This window comes from Drosophila gunungcola, chromosome 3R, assembly GCF_025200985.1.
Source record: "Drosophila gunungcola strain Sukarami chromosome 3R, Dgunungcola_SK_2, whole genome shotgun sequence".
In the NCBI taxonomy this organism is placed as follows: Eukaryota; Metazoa; Arthropoda; class Insecta; order Diptera; family Drosophilidae; genus Drosophila; species Drosophila gunungcola.
Genome location: NC_069139.1, coordinates 7,117,744 through 7,133,771, shown reverse-complemented (window position 1 = coordinate 7,133,771; position 16,028 = coordinate 7,117,744). Strand labels below are relative to the sequence as shown.

General features: G+C 38.6%; 1 protein-coding gene and 1 long non-coding RNA gene across 4 annotated transcripts in view; one reads left to right on the top strand and one right to left on the bottom strand.

The window, feature by feature from the left end:
* LOC128251935 (protein similar) overlaps positions 1-16,028 on the top strand; it is a 69,230-nt gene that overhangs the window by 18,417 nt on the left and 34,785 nt on the right. For all 3 annotated transcript variants that reach the window (XM_052979213.1, XM_052979212.1, XM_052979215.1), the window contains exon 7: positions 8,422-8,563. In XM_052979213.1, the coding sequence (XP_052835173.1) occupies positions 8,422-8,563 (142 nt within the window). The remainder of the gene's footprint in view (positions 1-8,421; positions 8,564-16,028) is intronic.
* LOC128251936 (uncharacterized) lies at positions 11,636-15,363 on the bottom strand. The gene is made up of 2 exons (XR_008267261.1): positions 15,303-15,363; positions 11,636-13,368 (listed from the first exon to the last, which is right to left on the bottom strand). It is a non-coding gene; the product is annotated as an uncharacterized LOC128251936 (long non-coding RNA).

Sequence of the window (16,028 nt, the reverse complement as noted above, 5' to 3'; positions counted from 1 at the left end):
ATTGAGGTTTTCTTGTGTGGGTGCTGATGATAGTCGTGCCCAATTTTCCCCTCACCTCAGCCGTCATTTTCCGAAAGGTTGTCAGACAAAACGAATAAATGTGCTTAGGCAAGCAAGAAAAAAGTAAGAAAGACAGCGCAGAAGTTGCATGCAAAATTCTTATCGATAAAGGGGTGATGAGGCTGAAACTATGCAACAGTTTTTTGGCGGAGGGTAAAGTGAATCTATGAATTTAAGAAGGAGAGGGTATTCCTTAAAGCTTAAATATTAATATTTAAAAACATGTCCAATAGTTTTCGTTTTGAAACCTATAAAACATGACAGTTAATAAGTTTTTGAAATAAGAACCAGTGTAATTGCAACTTCAACGCCTAGTAATTTAATAAAAACTTTATTTATACAAAAGTAAAGCCCTTCTTGACCGCATTGTGTTGACCTTTTCCTCCTTTTTTGCTACCACTGCAAATCTGCTAACAAATCCCTCACAATCGAAAACAAAATGTCAAGCCTTTGCCCCAGCTCCTGTGTGAACCTTTCACAATGCCAGCCACAATTTGCTTGACAAAAAACCTTTTGACTTGGACTCTCGCTGTTTGGGCTTCTGGTCCCCGGGGCTTCGCTCAATCAATCAAAAGACGCTTGTGACTTTGGCCCCCCTTTGATCCGCTCCTGCTAAATAAGTCGTGTAAACTGGCAAAATATTTGCGGTCCTTGGCGAAGGGTTCCCTTTTCGTCAATGGCCGGGGCGCTCGCCATGATGGCTCTAATGAAGTGTTGAATGCTGTTTCTGGCCCTCTGCCATCGGCCATTCGCAACGTTGACAGGTCAGCATGTTGAAATTATGCCAAACTCTCTTTTTGTTTCCATCAATATCAATTTGGGGTCTTGTTTAATTTGCTGGTTTTCTGGGAATTTCGGTTCTAGAGATTGGGAATTGCCAAAAGGACGCATTTTTGACCACAAAGGCAATTTATATAAATCTTTTTATATGGGTTTATTTGTGTCTTAAATTGGGAAGAAATCTTATGTTTGAAACAATTTTTTTTTTTTCCATTTTAATAATAAATTAATCTATACATATCCAATATTAAAGTCGCTATACTCCATCTGTTTTGATATTTTAATGTATTTTTTGCCTTGTAATTTGCCCTAATTATTGTGTCAATATTTTTCCACCTAATTTTTCCTCGTACCAGGGAAAAGTCGAGCTCTACTTTCGTTTTGACTTTTAAGGTGGGATATCTTTGACAGATTGATGGAGACTTGCCTACCTTTCCGCCCCTCGTTGATTTCTGGCCTGTCGCTCGACACGAGAATGATTTTAAATTTGTTGTTTCTGGCGCTGGTCTTTTGGCGCGCTCTGTCATTGTCAATTATTTATGGCAGGGGCGGATCAGGGAAACCGCCTCGGGTGCTGGTCTTCTAGAATCTCGCTCTTGGAGTCCCTCCCATAGGCCCCCGCCGCTCCCCTGTATAAGCATTGCATGTCAGCTACACTGTGTGCCTTCCTTTTTTCCGCGTCATTTTCTGAAATTGGCATTTAGTTGGCGACGAACGGGATTTACAGAAAACTCACCCGCAAACGCGCACACAGACAAACACTCAGAAATTCGCACGTACACTGAGAAAATGTAAATTAAAACAAATAAAAAATAACAAAAATAATAACTGAAATATTTTGTAGCCTCTTTTAAAGTGAAATAAATTTCAGATTTAATATAATTTAATTTTCATTAAAAGTTGCCAACGACCAAGCAGTATATTAAATACTTTGGGTCAGGCGGGAATCTTATTTCTGCGGTTAGATATGAACATAGTTCTATTTTTTATTTCGCGAATAAAAGCATGATATTGGAAAAATGCTTGCAGTGTACCTGCATATCTGTGAAACTTGTCTGCCTTGCGATGGTTTTAGTTATACAATGGGTGCATTCACCTACGCGATGTCCCGCTGTGAAATATCCCCCTTCTATTCTCCCTCCCCTTTCCTTTCTCCCCTTTTTCCCGCCTGTCGCTCAGCATTTGGTTTTTTCTCCAGTCTGCCGCACTTCCTTAACATGTGTGTGTGTGCGTACTCTTTCTATTTCGCACTCTCCGTCTCTTTCTCCTTCCATGTCTGTGGGAAAAGTGTTGCCAATATCTGTTACTGCATCACTGCGTTTGTCTGTCTGTCCGTCTCTCTTTGCCGCCCACTTGCCTTCTTCCCTTTTTCTTTTTCCCTCTCACATTTCGTTTATTAAATGACAGCACGATATCTGCAAATGAAATTTTCCTTCAACGCATTTAGCCTCTACCGACGTCGCTGCTGCAATTGCTGAAATTGACAGTCAGACAGATAGATTGACATTTAAGCAACACTCTGCTGCTCTGTCTCTTTCGATTTAGATCGCCCCGTCTCTTTCTCGGTGTCATTTGGATGCATCATAAAATTTTGTGTTTTGCCCGCGAGTTTTTTATGGGCCGCAGCACTTTACTTCGAGAGTGTTGCATATTTTTCGGCTTCCTGACTTCGCTTTCATCAATTTTATTTGTAATCAATTGGCATACAGTGTTGGCTACTAGAGTTTTAAAAATGGAAATGGAATTATTTTTGACAGTACAGAAAGTATAATCTCAATATAAAGTAATTTCTTATTTTCTTTGAGCTTTGCGCCGTAAATATGTTTTGAGTTTAGTTAAGTTTAATAAGTTTTTTTGTTCCATGTTATTAAACTACAAAACTAGCTAAATTCCCAACACTGTTCTCCCACAAAAAGCCACATGAAAGGATTTGCAATCCTTCGATATAGATTGGTTGCCTGACCAGTGACGAAAGTAATTCCATTATGAATGAAAGCCCTTTCTTTCCCTAAATTATTAATAAAGCCAAACCAAATTAAGTAGAGAAGAGGATTTGCTGGAGAATAAGGGCAAAAAAGGAAGGCATTCCCAACCAGCATTCTCATCTGAATTATTAGTCAGAAAAAAGAACAGAACAGGGAGTGCCAGAGAATGAAAAAACTTGCCCCAAATCTCTGTAGAAATCTTTAACAAGTCCAATTAGACGTTTGGCAAATGGACACAACAGCGGCGAGTCCGGAAAAGTCCAGTCAAACTAATTGTTCAACATGAAGCGGCAAAAAAAGTATAAGGGAGAAACGGCAAATATTGCAGCCAAAGTTTGGCGAATTTGTTGTTTGTGCAACAATTGTTGCAAGTCAGTTGGCGGCGCTAATGAAAAACGACAGGAGTCAAGGAGAGAAAATAGTTTAAGGGGCGTGCAAAAACAAACGCCATTAAATTTTGCTTAATAAAGTTGCAGCTGCTCCTCCGTAAGAAAGTCGAGAAAAAATTACCAACCATCAGCACTTAATTGTTTCAGCTAACCGTGGGGTGTCAGGGGGTTTTCCTCTAACTCCTTCTACATACATTACTGGATCGCAAATTCAGAACACCTGGAGGCAATTCCCAATCCCAGTTTCTCCCTCTTGATGTCTTGATGATGTCTTTTCTTCCGCTCAAATTGAGTTAATTAAATGAATGCGGGAGGCGGAGATATGTATTTTTGCCCGGCGAATAGAATTAATGAGCATAATGGCGGAGAATTGTGGGCAGAGGAAGAAAGTTTTCAATTACCCAGCATTTATTTTTGTTAAATTCTAATTAATGCGAAACAAAGAGATCGCAAAGAAGAGGTGCTGAAAATCTCATAGCCTCGCTGCACTTTAGTTTTCTTCTGCTTCGTCAGCTTTTAAGTCATTTAAATTTTCCGCACGCATAAATAAATATTGACTTGTGGCTTGTGTCGACGCCTGAGGTTGTGCGGCAAATAAATATGCAAATTCTTTGACTTTTGTTTTCAATTAACTTTTTTTCTCAACTTCCGTTGTTTCCTTCTTTGCTTTTCCTTGATTTTTGTTTTTTACGCCGTTTTTTCACCGGGAATTTTAAATATCTTTCTTTGACACACAGAGAAAATAACTGTTTCTTAAAGGTAATCTACAATTCAAGTGCAATTTTGCAATATATGTTTATCATTTTTTTTTATTGATGAATAATATTTTTTGCCAATAATTGTGGATTACAAAAAAGATGTTCACTGTTGCCATTTGAATAGACGTTTTTTTTTTGCCCAGAATATTTTACTGTTAATTTTCTGGCGTTGAACATATAACTGAACAAAAAACATTTGTAAATAGTATAAATTGCAAATTGTTTATTATTTATACTGGATATTCTTCCTGTGCAGAATATTTCAGTGCTCATTTTCTTGGGTTGAACATAAAACTGTATTTTAGGACGGCAAATTAAGCAAATTTGTTACATTTTGTGGCTCGTCCTTTTCCGCATCCCCCGTGTGGTTTGTATTCCCGCTGACATTTTGAGTAGTTTTTAATGGGCTCCATCGAACCCGACAAACTTGTCGACTTTCCTCGCTGCGGGCGGTCCAGCAAAAACCGGAGAATGTCCTTCCCTTTGGCCAGCTGCGGCACACATGTGTGAAGGATACTTGAAATATTCGCCCCTACAACCACAAAAATTGGCCTATTCTGCGTACATTTTTCGCCCCCCCGAGTAAAACTTGTCCAGCTCCTTGTAAAAGTAAGAAAAGGGGATAAGAGGTTTTGGAACATTCATTAACCCATTTATGTGCACTGCAGGCAACTCTAACTTATAATGGCCAGCTTTAAGTCTCTATTTCTGGGCAGTAAGTTTGCATTATGCCTGAAACCCTTTCAAGTCATTGGCCACTAACTGGGATTTGCAATCCCTGCTCCCTGCCCGCGTCGTCCTGTGTAATGTCCTTTCTTGGCTGCCAAAGAAAAAGGTGGTAAAATGCAATTTTCCACACGACTGGAGGGTTATGAACACTTACACCCCAGCTACTTTTCAATAAGCCGGAGTAAAAATAGAGAAATACAGAGCGATATTTGCATAAATTCCTCAGCACATATTGACTTTAAGCCCGGTTGGCTGGTGGATCGGGGATTATGTCACGGCTTAATTCAATTAGGACAGATTACGCATACGCCACGTGGTTGCCCAAATCGAAGGCCAAAAGGTCAATGCTACGTCTAAATTTAAGACGCTCCAAGTCAACTACCTTTGGGCTGCGGAGAATGCTCGAAACAATCCGCAAACAAATCCTTGATTTATGCGCACATCCTTGGGCAGCCAAAGCCAAACATTTATATCCTTATCCACTTGTGCCAATGTGATTTCGACCCATCCTCTTCATTCTTTGCTTTCAACTCTGGACTCTGGTCAGCAATCAGGATGAGCAAACGAATGGGGTACAGTGAACTCTGACATGTGGGAAGCGAATCAACCAGAAAAAAGAAGAGATTTATACAGCAAAAGGAAATAACTTAATATTTTGGAAATTTAGTTTTAAAGTTTGCTTAGTTCGTAAATTAAATCAGATGTTTTATTATAAATAATATTATATTAGTCATTTAATATAACGTTATAAAATATTTTAATGATGCAATTCTATAACTATAGTGCCAAAACTGACCAGTGAAAGGATTTACCTTATAAAGGACCTCCTGCACCTGTTCCCTTCGCAACCTTCGGTTCGTGCGCTGCGTTGATGATGATTTACTGTTGTGTTGCTGCCAGGATTTACCCGTGTACTCGAGCGTGTCTGAGCATGCATTGTGTGTGTGTGTGTGTGTGCATCCTGCATCCTTCGAATCACCAGCATCCTGGGCATTCCGTGCTCATCCCGCTTGATACATAACCTTGAATGCGGTTTTGATGTTTGTCTTGCATTCGACTCGCATAGAGTCTGGTTTTATCCCTTTTACCAACTCCTCTGTTTGATTATTTGTACAAATGGCCAGTTTCCTTCCTTCCTTGCCCGCGTCCCTTTGCCCTCGCCCAAATCCTGGCAATTCCACTGCCATGGCCATAGCCATTGCCATGCGAAAAGCGGATTGCATTCGTGTTCATAAATTGTGGAAGCGGCAATGGCTCCAAATGGCAGCCAAGGAATGCTGCTAAAAAATTGCTGATAAATGATCTTTGCTGCCGCGCGTAGATATTTTAATATTTTCCGTCTCAAGCTCAAGCTCAAAATGCCGGCAAAAGTCCGGGAAAAGTCCTTGGCTGAGGGCAAATCAAGTTCACTGCTGCAGCTGCCGTAACTGCAGTTGCTTTTCCTACATTTCTGCTGCTGTTGCTGCCGCTGCTGCTTTTCTGTCTGCTCACTTTACTAATTCCACATAAACACTGCCAAATGGCAGTCGTCTGAGCTCTGGGGCGGAGTTGCTTGTTTTAGCTATTTTCTGGTTAGATTTATGTATTTTATAATACGAAAACTAAAAAATTAAATAATTTTTTTATACATATAACGTTTTTAAAAAACAAATGATCAATTAATAAAGGTATTCTAAATAATTGTTTGAAGATATATAAAGTTATTTTTCAGAATATTTAAATAAAATAAAATTTAAATAAATCATACTTGTCAGTCACTTAATATACATATCCAGTATAACATTGTTATTGAATTAACAAAATACTTAAAAATAATTGAAGAAGCCTAAATTTATTGTTTATGTTGCAAAACTCATGGGAAAAAGGGTTGAATTTACTTTTTACCAACAAAAAGGTCAGCAACTCTGAGATTCAGGATCTGGTTGTCACTTTTCTGTAGCATACTTTCCAGGGTAAACTTTTCCTCATCTCAAGGATTTGACTTGACTAGCTTCCACATATGTCCGGCTCGCATCAATCTCACTGAGCTGTCAGCAGAAAGAGAGAGAGAGAGAGCTTCAAGGCGGCAGTGGCTCGGCCTTCTTAGATTTTGTCTTATTTATGACCCCGCATAATTACCCAACCCCATTTTGCCGCCATTTTCTCTCTTTATTTTTTGGGATGAATACACGACCACTAAGCCAGACCAGCAAAGAAAAGCAAAAACTAATTTTCTGCTGCTGATTTCGAATTAACTGAATGAATAAATGAAAGAACGACTCAGAGTGAGATGTTTTGTTTGAGGCTTATCCTGGGAAACAGTGGGTTTCATTAGGAAATTACCACAATTTATTCTGGATTTTTGTGTACTACCACCACACAACTTTTAAAATGGTTAATATTTTTCATAGTTTTATCATAAAAGTATTGTTATAATTTTCCCATAATTTTTTTAAAGCAAGGAAATGTAAGGTCTTGTTTAATAGGTCATCCTTACCTTTATACATCCCATTGTTATTACAATTTGTGTTTTAATTGCAGCAAAGGTCGCTCGGCACTTACAAACTTCAGTAATTTAATTAATTCTTGGTGTTTTTATGCAAATTTATTTTTATTACTGCGTCTTAAAGAGGATATGACCCTGTTTTGAGCACCTGTGACCTACACTTTCCAGCTAATACTAAATGCTGGACCTTCGACTGAAAGAATCCATGAATTTCAATTGCTTTTCGCAAAATTCCTATGAATTTTCATCACTTATTTAATGCTCTTGTCGCTGCCTGTGGCGTCCATAAAAATTTGATTGAAATGATTTCGGGCCAAGAGGTTGTCACAAAAACACAGATAAAAGCTTTACCTACGTGTGTGTGCGGTTTGCTTTTTATATTTATTTTATTCCTATTTTTGCCAGGTTTGGGAGGAGATTTTAATTAAAATCGAGTTTATGTGGCGTCCTCGTTGAGCCAAATTACTTGGCAACGTTTTCGGCCCAGCTGTCTCTCTTCTTCGCACAGGCATCAAATGCCTAAAACCCTCCTGCCACGCCCCCTTTTTCGCCCTACGTTTTCAACGCAGCGAGTTGCTATTATTTAATTTTTATGCCCCAGCGCTTTTGGCGCCGTAATTTGAGACTTGACAATTTGCCAACCAGCTGAAAACACTGGTGGGAAAAATGTTTGTTATAGAAACAGCTTTGATTGAAATACATTTTTCAAGAAAATCGTTTCAGTTTTTAGTGTAACGTTATTTTACTAATCAAAACCCTTCAATTTTAAAATAAAATATGTTCTTCTAAGAGGTGTTTAAAGTTATATGACTATTTCTATTGCCAAAATAAACTTTTTTTTGATAAAATCTATTTTAAAATGGCAATTTTAAAGTATTTCTCAGTGTAGCATGATTACCATCCTCACTGGTAACAATGATAATACTTCCTGGCTATCTTTTTAGGCCAAATGATCTCTGAAGTACCAGCAATCTGCCAAAATGTAACCGATTTGGCGGGTTGTATCTAGTTCAAGAGCTTCTTGCCTCGACTATGACACATTTAATGGGCGTGTCGGTAGACCGCAGAAGATTTTGTTTATTGTTTTTGTGGTGGCGGTTATTATGCGATTGTAATATGATTTCTCTGCCAAGAGCATCAGAACTTGAACCACATTTACTGTGGGGCTTTTCACTTATTTATTACAATTAGTTTTCCCGACTAACTCCCTGATTTATGGTCTTTTATCTTTCTAGTGCTGAGCAAGGGCCAGGGTGAGACCTGTCGCTACCGGTTCCTGGGAAAATATGGTGGCTATTGCTGGATTCTTAGCCAGGCCACGATCGTATACGATAAACTAAAGCCACAGAGCGTTGTTTGCGTTAACTACGTCATAAGGTGAGTCAATCAGATTTCATATTATATATTCTATATAAGCCACAAATACTAATCGTAGAAAACGGGTCCCAAAAGAGACCGAATTGAGCCAGTTTTGGGGTGGTATTATTGCATCGAACCGGAACAATGCCGGATATTTGCTCATTACATTTTGTGTGGCATTCTTTTTTATCTTTTAATTAAGCCACCAAGCGGGAAGTGAAATTCTCTTTATTCCTGCCTTCTTTAATCGACCGAATTTAATTTCCCCCTCAAAATATTTGAACAGCCTTGAACGGGGGGCAATGCGGGAGTGGGCGGTGGGTGGTGCTTGTGCTCGACATTTGCATAAAGAATTCTGCGCCTCAATTGGCGCTTTATGTAAGCTTTTCCTCTCTTTTTTCGCATCGATTTGGTTTTCTAATCCGTCATTTATTGAATTGTCACCGAATGCGTGGGACTTTGGCCCAGATTTTCAATTTGATAACAGGGCAAAATTAGCATTCCGCTATCGAATTTTCCCCTTAATTTCCATATTCATAATCCATACGATATTTTCTCCGTCTGTCGAGCAAACAAACAACTCCGTTTCGTGCCTTTTTCGTTTGCGTTTTTATTTTGAGGTTTTCCATATAAAATTTTATTTTTATTTATTTTTATGATCGTTGCGTGTGTCCACGTCCGGGTCAACAATAAATAATAAATTAACAATGTCTCTAATGAAGAAGCACCGCTGCGCTCGAAAATCCCCAGTTACCCCTCGTTTAAATCCCCTTTTTTCAGCTCGACTGGTAAGTACCCCGCACGATTTTGTATTTACTTAATTTAAGCGTGTATGAGCAAATATTAGTGCATTGTTCCGTTTCTGTTGCCATCATCTTCTTTTTATTTTATTATTTTTTTCCCCGAGTTTCACACTTGCCTGAATTTCGAATAAATCAACAAAAAAGGTCGACTGGTTCTGTATATAGTATACACTCTTTTTCGGTAGGGGCGTGTTTAGTTGTTTTACCAAAAAATACAAATTCATTTTTAATTGTGCACCTTTTTGTGTGTTTAGAGGCTCGTGTCGCTTTTCAAATAAATTCGTTAATTCGGTAGCTCATGGGAATTAGCATCATCAGACACGTTCTTTTAACTTAATAAAATTAAGTGACGACATGCCTTCTCTTTTGTGCACATAAAAAAATGCATAAAATAAAAGATTGGCTACAACAACAGAAGCAAACAATCCTTTTTTAAATATGTAAAGCAGTATTTTTTTTTATTTTTTTCGCAGTTAGATAAAGTATTTTGTTGATTATAACAACTGAAATATTTTGTTTCTGTGTACTTTTTACCCGCACATGATGACGAGTGCACTGATGCGGTGCAAATGAATGCTGACAATTTTCTTTTAATTCACACAACATGTGATTAGCCTCCCCTCTCAATGTCCCTCATTTTTTTATACATTTCTCTCGTGTCTTTATTGTTCTTTTCACTGCGTCAATCAAGTTGATTCAATTGTTCAATTCTTGATTAATCTTCTTACAAATCGATTGTGTAACTACGCAATGCGTGTGTGTTCCACAAAACCTTATTCAGAATACAACAAATTTTGAGTTTGAGTGTATCAGTTATTCGACTATTTTCTAGATATATTTGCTATCCGTTTTCCACTTAAACGACAACAAATCTATTGGATTGCTTGTAGGAGCCCTATTTATTGTTGCTGCTTTTGTAATTGCTGTTTGCCTAATTGAATAAAAACAATATTACACAAGCAAAGAGAGTGAGAGAGCCGTTGACAAGTTGCCAACTAAAGAATCTCTTTGAACTTTGTTTACCTTTTTGGTCACACTCTTTATATGGGTGTTGTTTTGGTTTTCTCTGGGGCTTGGCCTGATTTATTAACTGTGTGATAACAGTTTCTCATAACGCAACGGTCATGTGTTAACTCTCACACGGGAAATAATAATATTTAAGTAAAGTGTAATAATCAATTAGTTGAATTTGACTTACTGTATTATAATTGTAATGTATATGAAAATCGATATAGATACTAAATATCTTAAACAGTCATATAATTTTGGCTGGTATTTAAAAGAATAGTTTTACCTCAAAGATATTCAAATATAATATAATATGATAACTTGAAGAAGAGATATACAAATTAAATTTTATTTCAGTGCAGAGGGAGCGTTCTTTCGACTCTTTCTGTCCGCTCTCGCTTAATGAGCTTGTCACTCAGTTGGCAGCTGGCTCAAGGTCGCTTATCTTTGGGAGCGGTGCAATCTGTTTCAGATGCGTAATTGCCGCTGCATATTTATAGATTCCCACATTTTTGCGAAGCCAAGAAAGACGACGAGTAACTTGCAAACATTTCCCACGCCAATCCAATTAACATTGATTAGTTGATGTTTTTTGGGGCTGGGCTTGTTGTCCTGGACAAAAATTTACATTTTTATAGCTTATAGCTGTAGCCCTGCATAATTCCAGCCACGCGTTGCTTTTAATTACCAAATTTCGCTCACTCTGTCGCCGCTGCTTTGTCTTGTAGATACTTTTGCGCCTGCTCCCCTTCTGATTTATAACACTTGGCTGGAATCGCATACCCCTTTCTTCGTTGCCCGAAACTTTTTAGGCCTAATGGAATTTACACGAGTTCTTAACACTTTCCCCGAAAGTTTCACCGGTTTTTTGGGCTCAAGACGCCATTTTGTGGCCGGGCGACTAAAAATTAAAACAATAAATTAAGGCCAGTAAGGAGGTGGTGGCTAGGATAAAAATCATTCTAGGCCGAAAAATTTGTTGCATACTTTGGGGCAATAAAATGGGATTTCATTATGATTGCCCGACCTGCCATAAAATGAACTGGAAGATGGCCAGATGACTTTAAAGCGAATTAAAGACGGATCCTTTGTGTTTGCCATCCATTATTCATGCTTCTTAGAGGACCTTTTTGCAGAGAAATTCCATTTGTAGACCACAGCATAAATATTTCATATACACATGCTCTAATCGGGATTATTGACGGCTTCCCCTTTTTATTTTGGGAAAGGGTTCCTTGGGCATATGTTCTCCTTCCAAAAGTTTTTTTTTTGTTTCCTTTTACTTCGTTTCTGGGTTTGATGTTTGCGTGGTCGTAATTTTGATTTTGATTTCTTCCGAGCGATAACTTTGGTCACCTGGCTAATTGAAAAAGTTGAAGGCAGTTTCATCGCCATTCAGCTTTTTTCTTTCTCCCTCGACCTTAATTGCCTTGGATCGATTTTTCACTCAATCCGCACCTGCACATCCATTCCCGACTCGGGTGTCTCTTTAAGGGAATGGTATTTGGCAGCAACACCCGGACAGGCGTTAAATTGCCCCGGAGTCAGTGCAGTAAGCCAAAGGAGAGATTTATGGCCAGACAATTACCTAAAGGCTGTAACAATGGGCTGTAGCCATGGGGAGAACTATTCTTGGTAGCTCAACAAAATGCCTACACAGAGGAAAAACGTTAACCTAAACTCACTCCAAATCTTAAGTTATTTTCAAATGACAAATCTCATATGAGTTTTAAGCCACATATTTATAACTCTCAGGTGCTTATTTTTTTAAAAAACTTATAACAACCCTCTTCATGCCACAGTTTATTTGTTTTGCTTTCGTTTTTTCTCTATGTACTACCAAATGAAGAATAACATATCTTATAAATTTTCCCCTATTTTTACCACCAACAATAAGGCTTAGTTATCTGGTCACGTAGACGGCACCAGTTCGGTGGTGGAATCCTTGGCCAAGTCCTTATTAAAGCCGCGTTATTAATGCGGCTAAGCGATGAAGTTATTCACTCGCCTTCGATAAACCAGCCCAGGCCAATTTATTATGCTAATGTTGCCCTTTTTGCCTGCAATCCCGAAAACTGAACGGAAATGTTTGTTGATTTCCGGCAGACTCAAGTGGACGCTCTGACGTCAGGATAATTAACTGTGAATGGGGCAACACTTTAACTTGGAAAACACTCGGCGGATGCTCGGAAAATCCAACAGGGAGGAAAAACATTTTACACACGTGTAAGCCCATCAAAATTTAGAAGTATAGAGAAGAGAGGAAAAGGTGAAATTTTCAGCCATTTGACGTTGATGTAGGGGATTTTTTGGCTTTCGTTGTGGAATTTAATTTGGAAGGCAAAAGAAAAAGCCAGTTTATGGGTGAGTTTTCTCGTATCCTTAGGCAATTGTTTGCTTATCGCACAGCCTTGCAGCTGATTCTGTTTTGATGAAGTCGCTGGCTCTTTATCTTTATCTTTATATCTGTACTGTGACCCCATCATCGTCAACATTGCTTATACGCAATAAGGGCCGCCCAACCATTATTTGTATAAATATTTTTATCATTCCTGCCTGATGCGCCAACAAAATGACAAATTCATAGTCACAGCTGAGCCCGCTGAATCAACTTGTTTGCATATTTATTATTTGTACCTTGATGTGATGGAAATGGCAAAGGAAATCATCGTGGAAAAGTGGGGAAACGCGGGTGAAAACCTTGTTACAGCTTCACATGTGTGTCGTTAAATTATGTCCTGTGCACGAGTGGAAATTGCATTTTGATTGGCTTGTTGCTGCCGCTGATAGGACAGCATCTTGAGCTCTCTCCTTATTTATTTTGCTCCCTTTTTCCCCGGCGAAGAGTTGGGTTTGATTGCACATGAAAACGTTTTTACGCGTCGCATAAAATTTGCGTTGAAAAAGCCAAGCGTCTTTCGGACAAACGGAACGTAAACGTTGTAAATTTGCCAGCATCAAAAATGGAACTTCAGCGTTATCGGACTGCAAAGCAATCGCTTGGGCGAAACACTGGGGGAAATGGGGAAGTGGAAAAATTAGTTTATAATTGAAAGCTTTATGAAATTCAAACCTTTAATAATATTTAAAAAGTTAAATTTTAATCAAGATTTAATACTTTGTGCAATTATTATTAATATTTATTTATTATTTATTTTTATTTAGAAAATGTAATTATTGAAGAGAGTTATTTAAGTACTGTAACTTTTCAAATATAACTACTAGTCAAGTTTAATTTTTATAAAAAATTCCTAAATAAAGAACTTTATCAACTTAAACTTATGCTATACAAAATTCATATTTAGTGTTATCCTAGGCTTTTAGCTAAATTATAGCTTCCCCTTCCTGTAAAATCCAACTTTCATCTCTATTGTAAGCCTTCTTTGATGACCACACAGCCTCGTTTTGCCAAGCAGTTCATAATTTGATTGGAAGCCTCTTTAAGAGCAGGCCTTAAAAATTGATGGAGTGCTCGCTTTTAGTCCGCTCGGAGGGTGGTAGAGGGTTAAGGGTGGGGGAAAGTGCCGGATTACCATATTAACATATATCTACGGCAAATGCCAAGGCAAGGCCCTGTGTGATACGCACAATAAAACCCGATAAATCCGCCCAAAATCACAAAATGTTACCAACTTGAAGACTTTTTCACACGCAAAGAGGTGACTTTTTCCGGTGGAGTGAGGCAGACACACGCACACGGTGGCTTTTCCTGCTTTCTCCTACTATCTCCCTCTTACTTTGAGGCTTTGTATATGCTGTGGAATTATTTTCCTTTTCCTTCCTTACTTCTTTTTTTCTAATGTCGAGTATGCATATTTGAATAAACGTCAATGTAATTGACACTTAACGGAGAAATGCGAATGGGGAGGAGAAAGTTGAGAACGTGGGAGGAACAAAGATGAGCGACAAAGGGTGGGGGGTTGTATTTTTTTTGGGGTGGCCAATTTTCCGGGGGCTACGATTTTCCCTCCCGAGCGGATGTCAACGAACTGAACGCGTGTCTCCTGTGTGTGCGTGTGCCTACCTGTTTATTTCCGCTTCCACCTGCTTCTGACAGGACGTTACGTACTTCGACCATCAAATTGCGTAATTTACCTCACGAAATGTATTTTCTTTTTCCATAATTTTAAAGTTGGCCAAGGCAGTAAAGTCGGCCCATAACCATCAACATTATTCATCTGGTCCTTTTGCCTTTTCGCCGCCTGCTTTTCCAACCGCTCAATTTTGGTAGATTTAATACTTTGTTTTCCCACTTTTCCTCTTACACAAGGAAAAACGGTTGTTTTATCAAATATGTAACTTTTTAAAATAACATTTTTTATTGAGAAATCTTTTAAATTTTAAAAGCTTTCGATATTTGAAATTACTATATATAGCTATGACAAATTATTTAGAACTTCATATTAAGGTTTAAATTATTCTACAGAGACACATTTTTCTTTTCATTTATAATTTATTAGAGATAGATGAAATGATATTCTAAATAGGAAAATACTAGGAGTAATAAGTCCCTTTTTTGGGTATTATATTTAGGGGCTTATTAAGGTCAGGGAAATCCCAGTTTTTCCCCGTCCCTCCACCACAGCTATAAATACACGTGCCGTACGACTTAGGCAACAATGTACCAGGCCCTCCCCCTCACTAAACATCAACCTCCCAAAAATAGCCCCTCCCCCCTCTTGCTTATGATGTGACAATTACCTAGCATACTTTTTCGGGGGCTGTCCCTGACATTTGTCGGACAATAAAAACCTAAGCAAAAGGCAAATCAATTTCACCTCCTCGCCGCCTATTACAAAATTTATTTGTTTGTTCGCTGAGCTTTTTTATGGCACTTCGATTTAACAGGAAAAACAAGGGGAAAAGAACAACAACGGCAACATCATCATCATATGTTTTGTTGTTCTTGCAAATATTTTTGCGTCGTATTTGTGTTTGCCGTTTACTTTTTTTTCTGTACCCCAAACGTTCTTCTCTTTTTCACCGTCACTTTCTCCGTATTATTTTCTCTCTCTGTGTGCGTGTCGTTGACTGGTGAAAGTGAAAGTTTTGCTCATTTTCCATGCCATTGCACGAGCCTAAATGGTGTTCTCTTTATTGCTCTTTCTCGCTCTCCCCGGAGGATTACATAACGCGGCGAAAGTGAAAGTGAAAGCCGAGCGGTTCTAGAAAAAATTCGAGTTCAAGGTCCCTCGTAGGCCGCATGCTCAAGAGAAATTTTTACGATAAAGAGAGGACTTATGTTAGATGCCCCACTGATTTTCTCTCTTTTTTGAGCCTAAAAGTAGGCCGCATTGGAGTGAAATGGAGCTGTCTCGCCCCCACATCTTTCCTCCCACTCTCTTTTGCCCGGGGCGTGGGTAACAAGTTCCTGCTTGCACCAGAAAATCAGAAAACAGCTGAGCTTGGAATATTAAAGGTGTGAGATTTGTGGAGAGGGCGGCACGTGTACCGTTATGCGAAATTTGGAGAGCGATTGCACTGCTATCTGGTAAATTATCTCCAGTTGGCAGCGCCTTCTTTTATGCCAGGTTTTTGCTTTGTTCATTTCACTCCTGTTTTTGGCGATATAACAACAAAGAAGAGAAGAGTTTGAAAGTTTTCTAGAGGCTGTTCTCCCACTTTCACTTTTTTTATGTAAATTCGTCTAAAAAAAATTCTTTTGGAGATGT